At 35.4% G+C, this 16346-nt stretch overlaps 1 protein-coding gene across 2 annotated transcripts in view; it reads left to right on the top strand.

The window, feature by feature from the left end:
- ELP4 (elongator acetyltransferase complex subunit 4) overlaps positions 1-16346 on the top strand; it is a 243868-nt gene that overhangs the window by 78893 nt on the left and 148629 nt on the right. For both annotated transcript variants that reach the window (XM_060104001.1, XM_060104002.1), the window contains exons 6-7: positions 4585-4669; positions 9246-9434. In XM_060104001.1, the coding sequence (XP_059959984.1) occupies positions 4585-4669; positions 9246-9434 (274 nt within the window). The remainder of the gene's footprint in view (positions 1-4584; positions 4670-9245; positions 9435-16346) is intronic.

Raw genomic sequence — 16346 nt, 5'->3', positions numbered from 1 at the left:
CCCGGAAGGGCGGTGTGGACAGTGACCTGCGCTTGCACACAGGCTTCTTGGCGGCGGCAGCAGCAGCCCCAGCGTCCCACGCCCGTCTCTGGGCTCCGCGCTTTCAGCCGCGACTCGCACCCGTCTCTGGAGCTCCTTTACGTGGCGCTCTTAATCCCCTCTCCTCGCGCACCAGGAAACCAAGAGGGAAGAAAAAGTGTCCTGCCTCTTCGGCAGCTCCAGAGTTTTCCCGGACTCCCTCCCGGCTAGCTGTGGCACATTAGCCCCCTTCAGGCTGAGTTCTCGCCGCCAGCCCCAGTCCTCTCCCTGCGCTCTGACCGAAGCCCGAGCCTCAGCTCCAGCGCCGCCCGCCCCGGCGGGGGAGCAGACAAGCCTCTCGGGCTGGTGAGTGCCGCTCGGCCCCGCTCCTCTGTGCGGGAATCTCTCTGCTTTGCCCTACCCAGGTATGTGGGGAGTTTCTTGCCTTTTGGGAGGTCTGGGGTCTTCTGCCAGCGTTCAGTAGGTGTTCTGTAGGAGTTGTTCCACGTGTAGCTGTATTTCTGGTGTATCTGTGGGGAGGAAGGTGATCTCCGCGTCTTACTCTTCCGCCATCTTCCAGAGCTTATTTTCTATGAGTTAAGTTTTCACTTATCAACTAGTTAATTTCACATATACTAATTTTATTTTTTTAATTTATTTTTTCACAAATGAAATCTTGTCTCCTGTTACCTAAGTTTTTTTGTTGTTGTTATTACATTTATTCTTTGATCACATTGATACTTTTATAAGTATTCCTTTGTTCACTGAGAAACTGCAAGGTAATTATCTGTTATTCATTATCTACTTGATTTCTTTTCCAGGTGTACATCTGATTCTTTATCTTATAGTAATGTTTTTTATCTTTCTTAATGAGACTGAATGACAGAATTACCTTTCACAGGAAAACCAATGCCATTTGTTGATGTAAATTAAAAGTCTCTGATGCAGATATCCATTAGACCTCTTACTGAAAATCAGGGGAGGAGGGATATTGATAGGCATGAAAGTCTCATTTTTTCTGTCAACTTTTTAAAACATCTTAAACTTGGTCATCAGAATATAGGTTTACATTGGGTGATTGAATCCCTTTTATCCATATTTGTATATTAATATAACGGAATTCATTCCTGTCAACATGGTAATATAATAGCAGATACATGAATAATAATGCACAATAATAATGCACATGGTCAATTTTATTTTTTTAACTAAAGAGGGTTTTAACTGCTTAATATTTTAAAGGTAAAAATTAAAATTCTAATAATTTTTTATATTCTTTGTACTGTTATAGTTTAAATGATATTTTAGAATTTCAAGATAGATAATTTTACTATGAAAGTTATTGAAAATTATGAAAATCAGGCAAAATAAAATATGTGATTTGAAATGTGCTGCCTTTGAGATATGTTGTAAACACTATGATAACCTAACCTTTGTGAAATGTTTGGAAACATTAATAAGGAAGCCAGAGTCATATTTGTAACTGGGTTTCCTTCTTGACAACTCCTGTTTTATGAGTTACTAGACTACTGAACAAACAAAAAGGCAACATCCTCAAAATTAAAGGGATTTAATAAAAAAAAAAATTTAGGTGACAAGATATTTACTTTCAGCAAAAAAAAATATTACTATAAATATTGTTGACAAGGAAATTTATCTCATGGAGATTAACAATACTTAGTATTTTAATATTAATACCATATAAACTAGTTCCGTTTTAAAAGTTCTAATCCCATGTATCCAAAAATGAATATTCTCAGTATACATATTGATTTTTTTTCCTATTTATTTTGTCATCCAAGTGTTCATTTTCCTAGAAATCTAACTAGATCAGAAAATTTACTTTATTATAAAGTTCTAATCACTGTTAGTGATTGGGTTGTTTATGTCAATATGAAATAAGGAAAGAGACTAAGACATATTTTGCTTTATGTCTTGTTTTTGTTCTTATATCAAGAGAACAACTGCCCTCAAACCATTGAAGAGAATCTTAGACCTACTATAGTTATCTTAACCAGCTGTGACAAGATGAAATGGATAAATGGTGGCAACTAAAAAACTAAGAAGTAACTTATGTATGTGGTATTTAGTAGTATGCCTTTAGATAGCAAATTTACTACCAAATACTTAAGGCAGATTTTATTAGTGAACAACTGGGGGGCAGAGGGAAAAATGCTTAAGAAACTTTTTGAACATATGAAATAATAATGGTCTTAGGTAGATTCATTATTGGTAGATTAGGAAACACTGGATATGTTTTTGATCCACCCTCCTTTAACCCATATGACATTCGTCAAATGGTTGGCTGGAATTCATTTCATAATCTGGGACCTTGGAGCAGATTTTAGCCCCTGTGCAAAGCTAACTGACCCAGATAGGGATTGAATCTGCTGTGTTCAAACAGCAACGCTGTGTTCTATAAGTTGAGCTAGCCAGGACAAATACGTGTTAAGATGTGAAATAGTCACATCGTTGTCCTTACAGAATATCATTGTTTATAGACACATTTCCTCACAAAAGTAGAAAAATGTGGTCTTGAAATCCATTGTATTTTTATTGAAAATGGAGAAATAAGTGTATGAGAAATAACTGTACTGCCAAATCCTTCAGTTGGAGTAATGCTTGTTTTGCACAAAACACTTTTTTGCCGTACGCGGGCCTCTCACTGTTGTTGCCTCTCCCGTTGCGAAGTACAGGCTCCGGACGCGCAGGCTCAGCGGCCATGGCTCACGGGTCCAGCCGCTCCACGGCATGTGGGATCTTCCCGGACCAGGGCACGAACCCGCGTCCCCTGCAGCGGCAGGCGGACTCTCAACCACTGCGCCACCAGGGAAGCCCCCGGGAAGCCCGGGAAGCCCCCAGAACACCTTTCTTTTCTCTTGGTTTTCTCTTTTTGTTGCTGTTAGAGAGGTACTTTTTTGGACTGGGTGCGACTGTTCTATAAAATGTTTACAGAGATGAGCATATATTTTTTGCTGAACCACTTGCCGTTGATTTGCACACATTAATTTAAGCAGTTTGCTACATTTCCTAACTTACATTCTTTAATGTTACCTGAATGCTTCAAATTATATTTCCTTTTTTCTTTATGGCGGGCACTTCTGCCTATATGATCACTTTACTTAGGATCACAGTAAAGCAAATACTTTTGTATTTTTTCCTTTTTTATAAATTTATTTATTTATTTTTGGCTGCATTGGGTCTTCATTGCTGCACTTGGGCACTCTGTAGTCGCGGCTAGCAGGGGTTACTCTTCGTTGCCATGTGCAGGCTTCTCATTGTGGTGGCTTCTCTTGTTGCAGAGCCTGGGCTCTAGGTGCGCAGGCTTCAAGAGTTGTGGCAGGGGCTTCCCTGGTGGCGCAGTGGTTGAGAGTACGCCTGCCGATGCAGGGGACGCGGGTTCATGCCCCGGTCCGGGAAGGTCCTACATGCCGCGGAGCGGCTGGGCCCGTAAGCCATGGCCGCTGAGCCTGCGCGTCCGGAGCCTGTGCTCTGCAACGGGAGAGGCCACAACAGTGAGAGGCCCGCGTACCGCAAAAAAAAAGAGTTGTGGCACGAGGGCTCATTTGTGGCTCGCAGGCTCTAGAGTGCAGTCTCAGTAGTTGTGGTGCACAGGCTTAGTTGCTCTGCAACATGTGGGATCTTCCCGGACCAGGGCTCAAACCTGTGTCCCCTGCATTGACAGGCAGATTCTTAACCATTACGCCACCAAGGAAGTCCCGATACTTTTGTATTTTTAAAATCCCCTGCAGCTTTTACAGTATTAGGCACTTCAATTTTGATGAAATTGCAATATTCCAGAATTTCATTATCATGACATTTAATGTTCAGATATAGCACACAGGTTGTCCATTATGAAGAATCTTAAATTCAGTTAATGTTAAAGCAGATTTTCTTCACTCTTACTAAATTTTTGTTATGTTTCATAGCACTTGTAAAATATTTTGAAATAGTAACATTAATGCTAATATTCATGTGGGAAACAGTTTATCTTCTTAAATTCATGCATTTGTCTTATTGTCTTTTTTTTACAGACAGAAGTGGAGTTTATATTCACTTGTCTTCATTTTTCTTAAAAAGTTGTTTTTGAAGTAATATTATTATTAACGATTTGTTCTAAGAATATTAAAACTTTGATAGAAGATGAGCTCAGGTGATCAGGACATTGATTCAGGTGTACTTGGCATAGCAGTTCATTAACTATGTGTTAATTATCTATGATTACTTCTGAAAAGCTATAGTGGCTTCATCTTTTAGGTTGCTTCATTAAATCATTAATTTTCTTGGAGGTAACTAAGCCTGACATAATTAAGTCATCTCAGTCTCCACAGATTTTTATCTTCCCATGATGTCAAGAACATTGAGCTAGTTACTATAGGGCATTGCAACTTATTCCATGGATGTACTGACTTTTTATTTTAGAATGCCTTATACTATTTTGTCTTATATTTAAGTATAGTCTCATAAATGTATATCTTTTAATTATTTATTTAAAGTTTTAGCTTACAGTTTGCATTTCCTGTGTAATAAGCCCATTTATGCATTTGAACCACTTCTTATCAACAGTTCTTTGAACCATGGCTACATAAAGCTGCTGCAGTTTATCCAGAACATCATTTATGAGGAAGGATTTGATGGATCCAATCCCCAGGTATTGAGTACCTTCAAAGCCTTTTTATAATCATGTATGTAATGCTGTTTTTAAACTCTCTAGGGGTAGACCCAGTAGGTCTTACGATAATCAACAGCGAACAAGCTGTTTCTAAGCACAGGGGATGTAAATAAGCAGAGCACGGGCAGCCTTAGTTTGACTGTAAATGTGTATTTAGAATTTTAGCTTAGTTCTCAGTGGATGCACATAAGATGTTCACATACATTGTCCACATTAATTATTTTTAAATATGTATTTGTAGTACCTGGAGTTAATAAATACCAGTTTGAAAATTACTGTTAAATCTGCAAGACTTGTACTTTTCTATCGAAATTTTTTATATTTCTGTCATTTAGGCCTTAGTGTTAAATTATCTTATGAGTAAGAATTAATTATTTCAAGATTTTATTTATTATATTATGCTTTGAGTTGTCTCATTGAATAAAAGATGCATTTTTATTTGCTACATTAAAACATTTTATAAGTTAACTATTTCTCTGTAGCTCTATTTTTAAAAACTTCCTCTGGATTCCTACTATTAAAAATGTTCCAGTTAGTTTAACTTAAACAAAATGAGGGAAATTTTATTTCTAGATATCATGCCTTTCACAATTCTTCCTCAGTGATTTTAATTGCTATTACTGCTAAAAGTTTTGCATTTCATTTATATTATTTTAGCAGAATTATTTCCAGAGCACCATTATTTTTATTGAGGAAGACAAAAAAAGCCAAAAGTCTTATTTTCAGCATTATCAACTACATTTCCTCTTAATTTATATTATAGATTTTTAAATATTCTTATAAGCTTTATTGCTATATTTAACACTTTGTCCATGGCAAACTAAATACTTTTAAAATTTGTTTTAATTATCAGTTTAATAGCAGGTTGAAAATACTTATGTGTGTATGGCAAAGCACAGACATTCATTTATAGATGGTTTTTCATGTATGTTACAGTTTTTGTGATGGCCCTTGGTATTTAGTACAGTTTTATTTTGCTCATTGTTGTTCCATTTTTGGTCCTAGCTAAGATTTCTGGGCACCATGTCTTCTCTTTGGTGGCAGTGCCCGTCTGGAGAGGTAATTGGTCCCTGACAGACACCTCTCCCCACTTGCCCTGGTAACTATGGAAACAAGCATGTCATAACAGTTCCTGTGGTACAGTGTGCAGAGCTGCTGCTCTTGTAGAATGATGACACATCTTCTAAGAGCAAGAAATTTTATAGAATGCAAAAAAGCAAAGGCAGTAACAAAGAGATACCCTTATACTTACATATATGGATATGTATACACACACACACACATCCGAAGGACCCTTAAAAAGCTATTATTGGAATAGAATGAAAGGTTTGTTTTCTTACTTGTTTATTTGACTATGAATCGACACTGTTTTCAGTAAACAATATTTTATTTTATTTTATTTTATTTCAATTTTTTTCAGTAAACAATTTTTATTTCATGAACATTGATAGACAACAAACTGGTTTGGGTCTCTGAACCAGAGGTTCTATAACTTTTGACCTTCATAAAGATTAAACAGGGTTGAGACAGACATTTTTATAGTGAGTACCAGGAATGCTAAAAACAAATTTTTAATTAAATTAAATATACCAATAAGTTATTATAAATATATATTTCCAATTTTATTAGAACTAAAATATAGTTAATGAATTTCCATATTTTAAATTATGGATTGCATCATTTGCTAAATTACCTAGTCTATAAATCTGCCTCAGAAACTTTAGATTACTTCCAGAAGCCACAGAAATGCATCTATCAGGAACTACTTCAAAAAATATTCCCGAGTCAAAGTAATATTCTGACACTGAAATAAATCCTACTTTTTAAAAGGATATTTTCATCTTACTTTCTCTATCACTACATTTTGAAATGAACTAAACTACTTGGAGGCAACAAATAGAAATAGACTCTAAGGAACAGAATATTATATACTACCATATAATTAATAACAGTAGTAAGTAAAGTATTGTAGCTCATCCGTAAAGATACTTGGAGTGGAAACATTTACAAATCGCTGTCATAATTTTATTTTTAATTTTTGATTTTCAGATATCTAAGAAATAATACAATAAATGAAATTTGAACATTGATTTTACTTAGGGTACCAGATTAAATATTTTAGATCTTCTCATAGGAATAAATTTATTTATTGTTCAGCTGTCGGCAAACATTTATTTTTTTAATTTTATTACGCCTTACAGTATGCCCCATTATTATATGGTGTAGCAAGGAATTATATGTCCCAAACAACACAGGAAATTTGTAACTCAGCCTTTGTTTTTACAATACTGTCATATTTTTTAAAATATAAATGTATTCCTGGGTTGAAGTATTATGCTCAATTATGTTCTAATGTGCTGTGTACATACTTCACTTAAATATCTTATCACTCATTAATTCTCTGGCTTAATATTTTCATTCTTTCTATATGTGTATATCAGTGTAACTGTCAAAGTCACTAAATTGTGGTTCTCCTGATTCTGCACCTGACAGCATTTTTGTTAAAAACTTGTGTAAACTTTTTGATACAGCAGTAGTAGGTAATGGTGACTGTGGGTTAAAATACAGCTGACCTTTAGTTTCTGAAATGTTGACAGGGTAAACAATATGAGGCTGCTCTCCTGTTACCATCAGATTTCATTCTAATATCTAGATTTGGGGCGGGGGGGAATTTTCTCTCTTTTTTTTCCAGGTTGCTCTTTCTGTTAGGAATCTAACTTAAGCTACAGTTCATAAGATAACAAGTTTAAGGATGAGAAAAATGAACCTTAATCTTGCCATTTTGTTTAAATTCTGAGTTTCTAAGTAATACATAAAAATGAATAACCTACCATATTTCACAGATATAGGAACTCATTGGAAATTTATTTATACTTCTAACATATACCATGGTACATAATATTACTTCATTTTATTCAAGTAATGCAGAAATAAAAAGAAAATAATTTTTATGGACTGTTGAGGATCACCACATATGGTATCTTAGGTGGTTGTCATCATAACCTCAAGGCAACCAGAAAAGAAAATTGGACCAACTGCCTTGATATTGTCTTTGTGCTTTAGGTCCTAGAAGTCAGAAAGTTTTTATCAAATGTTCTTAGACTAAATTCCTCTTTTTAAAATCTCATTCTCACATTTTTATCCAGGCCATTGTGTCACTTTATATATTTGAAGAATTATATGGTCTCATACAGCAATGTTCTATTCTATACTTTTTATTTTAGAGATGAGAAAACTAAGGCCTAAGTAATTACTTGTCTTACCCAAAATCATACATCTACTTAGCTTCACAATGCAGACTTTAAGTCTGTATCTTACGCATCTTACTATTGTCCCCGTAGTCTTTCCTGTTCTAACATTTCAACATTTTATTCATTTTCCCTACTTTGTTTTGTCAACAAATTCTCCTTGAAAAAGAATACAAAAAATCACTTGTGTGTCTAATATCAGGGAGATATTATATATTGTGTGTATGTGTATATATATATATATATATATATATATATATATATATATATGTTGTATTGAGCAATAATTAGTTGGCTAATAAATTTTATTAGTGGTATTTTATAGCAACAGCAAGTGATATATATATTTTAGGATCTTGTTTCATCAGAAATCACATCTAAAGTGGCATGTTCCAAATCTTCGCTTTGGGAGAATAGTCTTATTTTCCCTGTTAGAATTGTAATAATGATTTTCCAGTTATTTCCATGTGCCAGGTTTTGCTAAGACCTCCTTCCTTTGCCTGGAAATTTTGCTGAATTACTAAGGAAAGCATTTGCAAAACATTTGTTCAGTTAGAATAACCCAAACAGTAGAATTTATTATAAACACATCTGCTGGCAAACATTTATTGACAATCATTTTAGGTTTTATTTAATGGTTTTTCAATACTCTTTTCCCAAGAAATATCATTCACTATTATTATGACCTTAATGTCAATGGGATCAAGTTCTAAACATTCACCTGTTAAGTTTTATTAAAAGTGTCAAATTATTATCATAAAAATAGCTTCAAGAAGAAAAAATAGAGGCAAGTGTAAAATGCTAAACCCCATAAAATACATTTTTAAACTTCTTTCAAACAAAATAGTAGGCGGTGGACATGATAGAATTTATCTGAGAAATATTGAGCACTCTGTAATTTATTGAAAGACAGAGTTTTGTAAGAATGGTTTGTAAGCATTCTAGTTTAGATTCTCTTTATTATTACCTGTGATTTGTTATGTATTACTTTAATTGCCTCAAACATAATTCTTAGGCACCATTAAGATTTAGAAACAAAAGCTTGAGGCTTGTGATACTCTTCAAATTTTCCAGTAGAAAAAACAAAACAACAGTTCTGCTATTTTTTTATAGTCTTGTCGTCTAAAAGGTTTCCTTTATATTGCCTTATTATTGATAATACATAAAACTTTTTACTACGTCTGTTGACATTAACTCCCTGATCTGTTTTGAATAAAAATAAGAACCGGCAGATAAAAGTAAAAGAGGTAGGTATCCTGTTGTTTAATAAAACTTAATGTGTTTACCTCCCTCTCACTTTCCCTTAGAAAAAACAGAAAAACATTTTAAGAATAGGAATCCAGAATCTTGGTTCACCTTTGTGGGGAGATGACATTTGCTGGACAGAAAACTGTGACAGCAATTTCAGTCTTACAAAGTTCCTCTATATGCTCCGTGGTCTTCTCCGAACCTCTCTTTCAGCCTGTATCATCACAGTGCCAACACACCTTATCCAGGTAAGAACTTTCCAAAACTACTTTCTCCTAACTCGTGGTTTATACTGAAGAGCAGTTTATAAGTGCTTTATGAACCCGGTAAATTATTTTCATATGCCATTTGGATAAAAGAGACTAAAGATGCTTGAAATGCCGGAGCAGCAAGATGTCTTTTAGATTATTCAATTCTCTAGTACTTGTGGTTTTGATATACAGTGAGTATGTGGTAATTTCATCTTCACTAATTTTATTATTTTTTTCTTTGATTTATTGTGAACTTGCTAGTATCATTGTGACATGAGGTTGATTTTGCTGTCATATCTTGTCGTTGATCATAAAGCTAATCTGAATATAGATCTTGAAGAGATATTTTTACACCCATGTATAGCAGCATTATTCACAACAGCTAAAATGTAGAAGCAACCTGACTGTTCACTGACAGATGAATAGATAAGCAAAATGTGGCATATCCACACAACAAGATATTATTCAGCCTTAAAAAGGAAGGAAGGGGCTTCCCTGGTGGCGCGGTGGTTGAGAGTCCGCCTGCCGATGCAGGGGACACAGGTTCGTGCCCCGGTCTGGGAAGATCCCACATGCCGCGGAGCGGCTGGGCCCGTGAGCCATGGTCGCTGAGCCTGCGCGTCTGGAGCCTGTGCTCCGCAACGGGAGAGGCCACGACAGTGAGAGGCCCGCGTATGAAAAAAAAAAAAAAAGGGAAGGAAGTTCTCACATGTGCTACAAGGATAAATCTTGAGAACGTTAGGCTCAGTGAAATAAGTCAGTCACTGAAAGACAAATACTGTGAATACAGTTATATGACATACTTGGAGTAGTCAAAATTATGGAGACAGAAAATAGAATGGTAGTTGCCAGGTGCTGGGGGTGGGAGAGAATGAGAGTTATTATTTTAATGGGTATGGAGTTTCAGTTTTACAAGATGCAAAGAGTTCTGGAGATGGCTGGTGGTGATGGTAGCACAACATTATGAATGTGTTTAATACCACTGAACTGTACACTTTAAAATGGTTAAGGGCTTCCCTGGTGGCACAGTAGTTAAGAATCCACCTGCCAATGCAGGGGACACGGGTTTGAGCCCTGGGCCAGGAAGATCCCACATGCCGCAGAGCAACTAAGCCTGTGCACCACAACTACTGAGCCTGCACTCTACAGCCCGTATGCCATAACTACGGAGCCCGCATGCCACAACTACTGAGGCCCACGGGCCCAGACCCCGTGCTCTGCAACAGGAGAAGCCACCACAATGAAGAGTAGCCCCCGCTTGCCACAACTAGAGAAAGCTCATGTGCAGCAATGAAGACCCAATGCAGCCAAACATAAATAAATAAATAAATTTATTTTTTTTAAATGGTTAAAATGGTAAACTTTACACTATATGTACTTTACCACAGTAAAAAAAAAAATTGAAAAAAAAGCTGATCTGAATAGGACTAGTCCCCATCTTCCCTCCTTGTTTCTATATATATTTCTCCTGAAGTTACACTCTCATAAAAAGAGGCGTCTCCCCAGAGAACGAGGGGTCTTTGTAAGATTTCCTCATTGGTTCAAAAAAGTTCTTAAGAGTGTTCAAGGGGCAAGTTTGGGACTGTTTCCACAGTATGTATGTATATATGTACACATACACTATAACATGATAGTAGAAATAATATAACTGAAATACCTGCTGCAATGAATGGAATGTGAAAGTCAAAGTAACTAAAATCACTGAAATCATTTTTTCTAATGTACATACTAAAACACTTTGATTTGGAATGAATTATAGCAGAGAAGTTTTGAGCTCTGTTTTACTTCTCTAAGAAGTAGCAATTATAACAATAATGAGAGCAACTGGCAAATAAAAAACACTAAGTCAAGACTTACCAATTCTTATAAAATTTTTATGTAAATGCTATTATCTCCATTTTACCTATAAAGAAACTGAGGTATAGAGAAATTCAGAAATTAGATCAAGGTTAAATACTTGAGAAACCATAATTTGAACCCAGAAAATCAGATTCTAGAACCATATTATGACAAAATTCTACTACAATATCTAACAGATTTGTATTCTGGAACTCATTCTCTCAAAGCTAGTAAATCTCAAATCTTTAACCTTAGAGCTAAATAGAAAGGACTTGAAGGATTCATGTGAATTAAGCTCCTGTCCTTGGATATGTTAAGCATTATCCCTGTTTCACAACTGAGGTCTGAACTTATATGACATATTCAAGCAAATCAAAGAAACAGGGACTATGCTTGGTGACACTCCAAAGGTCTGTGAGAACTTTACATTTAATTACATTAACAGAAATATAGCAGATGTAATTGAAATTTGGAGGTCTCCAGGGAGTACTTGAGTACTCGAATAAGAATAGACATATAAAACAATGGGATAGAATTGACAGTCTAGAAATAAACCCATACATCTATGGTCAACAAAATTTCAACAAGGGTGCCAAGACCATTCATAAGAAAAGAATAACCTTTCAACAAATGGCATGGGACAACTAGATAGCTACACGCAAAAGAATGAAGTTTGGACCCTTACCTCACACTATATACAAAAATTAATTCAGAATGAATCAAAGACCTAAATTTAAGAACCAAAATAATTATGAAATAAATATACGTATATATGTAATTTTAAAATTTATTGCAAAGGTGCCTATGCAATAAAGAAAAGAAAGAAAAAAATTTCTAAGGCCGTTTTGGTAGTGATCATCATTATTATTTAGAGAAGAGATTCCAAACCTATTGTGAATGTTTGTGACAGTGATTCCTCTAGCCTCTGAGGGAAGAGCAGTAATACTATCAGAAGACTTCAAATCATCCTATGTACATCACTGAACATTAAGCAGTATTTGAATTTTCGTATTTTATAGATATATTTGAATTCTTGTAAAACTGAAAAAGATATAATTTAAATTCTGCTTTTTAAAATACCAGTAAAGAGACTATTTTGAAGTGGATATAGGAAAACATAAGGTTTTTCCTATTTTGAAATGGAAATAGGAAAACATAAGACTTTGGTGACCTTATACCACAGTCTCTTCCCTAGACAATTTTGCCTAGCTATCATATAGTAGTCTTCTGGTCCTAATATCAGTGGAGCTATAAAAGAAAAAACAAATAAATTATTCCCTTGCTCTTTGAACATGACATCTGACCATATATTTGGTTTTTTATGAAAATACTTAGGAGAAAATGTAAAACTTAACAGTTTGCTTAAACCAGTCATGATATAAATAGTGGATAAAACTCTAAATAACTCTTAAAGACTGGCAAGGAAGATCACAATGTTTAGGCTAAGAAAAGAGAGTAAGAAGCGGAAACCATATGCTTACAAAGCTAACCAAAGACATATGCATACACAGAACCAGGGAACTGTGAGTTTGTTTAATAAAAACTTACATAGTGATTTCTACAGGCCAGTTGCAGTCCTAAGATCTTTTCAAATATTAACTCATTTAATCCTTATAATAATCCTATATTGTTGGTGCTATCATTATTTCCATTTTATAGATAAGGAAAAAGGGACAGAAAATTTAAGTGACTTTCCCAAGATCACACAGCTACTTGAGTGGCAGGATTTAGATCTAAGTGTTTCCCTTCCAAGTACCATACTCTTAACCACCACGCTCTGCTGCTTATTCAATGGAAGTTCTAAAATAGGGTCAAAATTAAGAAGCAGACTGTGCACAAAGTAGCATTCAATGATAGAAAGAGCCTGGGCTTTGGAGGGAGATAGACCCAATTAGTTATTTGGTCTTAGTCAAGTCCTAACTTTCTCAGCCTTCGCTTCTTCATTTGTAAAAATTCAGAGGATTAGCAATAACATGTGCTCACCCAGTGCTGGCACATGGTAGACACTCATTATATGTCAACAATTGTCACCTTCACTATTGTTACTTCAACAGACCTCCAAAACTGAGAATTTGAACAGAGATCAGGCTACAAAAACTAAGGTACACAAGTCCATCGAAGTAATAGAAATCTTAAGCTTTCTGCCTCTTTTTATGAACAACATGGACAGGATCTTCTTACAGGTTGGACAGGATCTTCTCACAGCTTAGACAGGTTAGGAACCTTGGCTGAAGTCAGATGGCCATTGAAGTCTTAGTAACATCACGTTGTTGTAACATGACTCTTTTTAACATCATACATCAACTTCCTCTCGACTATGACCAGTGCCTTCCCTGCAGACTCTAAGTCAAGGTTTAAATGGTGATTGAATAATTTATTCAATCAACAAATATTTATTGCAAGTACTATTCTAGGCATCCATGGGGATAAAGTAGTGAACAAGACAAACAAGGTCCCATCCACCTGGAGTTTTTTCAGAAATATGAAAGATAGAATGGATGGAGCAGACAATCAGTATATGTACATATTTTGGATGCTTGAGCTTGGTATTTCAGAGTAAGGTAGATTCTGACAGGAAATAGAAATGCAGTTTGATATCCTTGGAAATTTTGTCATATAATTAAACATCTATAGATAATAGAAGTGTGACACCTTTATATGAATATATTATATAAAGTAACACTACATTAAAAGTATATAAAATATCTATTTCTCTTAGATTGGGAAAAACAGCCAATCACAACCCTCAAAATGGGAAAAAATATTTGCAAACGAAGCAACTGACAAAGGATTAATCTCCAAAATATACAGGCAGCTCATGCAGCTCAATATCAAAAAAACAAACAACCTAATCCAAAAATGGGCAGAAAACCTAAATAGACATTTCTCCAAAAAAGATATACAGATTGCCAACAAACACATGAAAGGATGCACAACATCACTAATCATTAGAGAAATACAAATCAAAACTACAGTGCGGTATTACCTCACACCAGTCAGAATGGCCATCATCAAAAGATCTACACACAATAAATGCTGGAGAGGGTGTGGAGAAAAGGGAACCCTCTTGCACTGTTGGTGGGAATGTAAGTTGATACAGCCACTATGGAGAACAGTATGGAGGTTCCTTAAAAAACTAAAAATAGAACTACCATACGACCCAGCAATCCCACTACTGGGCATATACCCTGAGAAAACCATAATTCAAAAAGAGTCATGTACCACAATGTTCATTGCAGCTCTATTTACAGTAGCCAGGACATGGAAGCAACCTAAGTGTCCATCGACAGATGAATGGATAAAGAAGATGTGGCACATATATACAATGGAATATTACTCAGCCATAAAAAGAAACAAAATTGAGTTATTTGTAGTGAGGTGGATGGACCTAGAGACTGTCATACAGAGTGAAGTAAGTCAGAAAGAGAAAAACAAAGACCGTATACTAACACATATATATGGAATCTAAAAAAAAAAAAAAATGGTTCTGAAGAACCTAGGGGCAGGACAGGAATAAAGACGCAGATGTAGAGAATGGACTTGAGGACATGGGGAGGGGGAATTGTAAGCTGGGACGATGTGAGAGAGTGGCATGGACATATATACACTACCCAATGTAAAATAGATAGCTAGTGGGAAGCAGCCACATAGTACAGGGAAGTCAGCTCGGTGCTTTGTGTCCACCTAGATGGGTGGCATAGGGAGGGTGGGAGGGAGACACAAGAGGGAGGAGATATGGGGATATATGTTTATGTATAGCTGATTCACTTTGTTATACAGCAGAAACTAACACACCATTGTAAGGCAATTATACTCCAATAAAGATGTTAAAAATAAATAAATAAAGATTACATGAAGTTCAAAAAAAAATAGCCAATCAGTGTTCTTACTTTAGTTATTAACATTCTGTCAGACCTGTACAGTAATGATTAGTTACCCTTTATTGTACTTTTGGCATGCTTCCCATGTTTAATTTCATTGTAGAGAAGGAACACATAGTTAAGGAAATTGCAGAGCGGGAAAAGTTAAAATAGGGAAAATAATGACATAGATTCGAAACTGACTTTAACTTATTGTTGTAATAAGACTTTTGCAAGTAGAGTGGAAAAGAATTATTTTTAAATTTGCATTTGAACTACTTTCTGCTCAGCCTCATAACTTTGAACTTGAAATAGTTTATTTCCTTTGGGTTAGAGATTATTTTCATCACAGCACAGGAAATAACAAGCATACATTGAAACAAATGGATAAAATAAATTCTAAATATCTGTTTGCTGAAAACACTAAAATTATTCATCAAATATATTATGAATGTCTTAAAATATGTATGCATATAAAGTCCTAAACAATTCTCCCTGTGAAGTAGTGTTATTACTCATCTGGTCTCTTGCTAGAATATAGTTTTAGTATCTGCCCAAAGACACTGTATTAAAAATGTATGTGAAAATGGCCAAGTTAAATACAGACTTTGTTACATGCTGAACTGTGGAGCAAAGTGTCATTAGAAGGAGCAGAACTATGGACGGCTCCCCTATATTCCAGCATTACTCAGTTCCCAGATCCCTGCTGTGTAGTTGTTCCACTCGCCAAGAAGCCTGTTAAAGAGCCCCCAAGAGCATGTGTACGGCCCTCCATGTTAATAGTTAATTGGTGAGGATGGCAAGATGAGAGGACAGCCGAACATGTGGTCTCTCAGACTCAAGCAGTAGACAGACCTTTAGTTATAATAACAGCAGCTGCTCACATTCTCACAACTCAACTGTTCAAAACTGTTGTTGAGTGAAGATTATCATGGATTGAAAAAGAAAGAGGAAAAGTTACATCTAAGAAAAATAACTAAAACCCTACCTTGAAACTCTTCCTTCCTATTATCTTAAGTATGAGAATATTATTTCAACTTTTAAAATCTTAAGTATAAATTTTCATGTCAAAGATTGTTATATTCAGCTACATTGAACATTCTGCTGCTTTTTTTCCTGTTTACTGTTAGAAACACAAATGTACACCCTTCGAAACTTTTTAACGACCTTTTTTTACACGGAGATAACTTTGAAGCTGTTACAATTGGTT

Source organism: Mesoplodon densirostris, chromosome 7 (assembly GCF_025265405.1).
Source record: "Mesoplodon densirostris isolate mMesDen1 chromosome 7, mMesDen1 primary haplotype, whole genome shotgun sequence".
Classification (NCBI taxonomy): Eukaryota; Metazoa; Chordata; class Mammalia; order Artiodactyla; family Ziphiidae; genus Mesoplodon; species Mesoplodon densirostris.
Note: the sequence above shows the minus strand (reverse complement) of the source record. Positions and strands in the feature narration are given on the sequence as shown.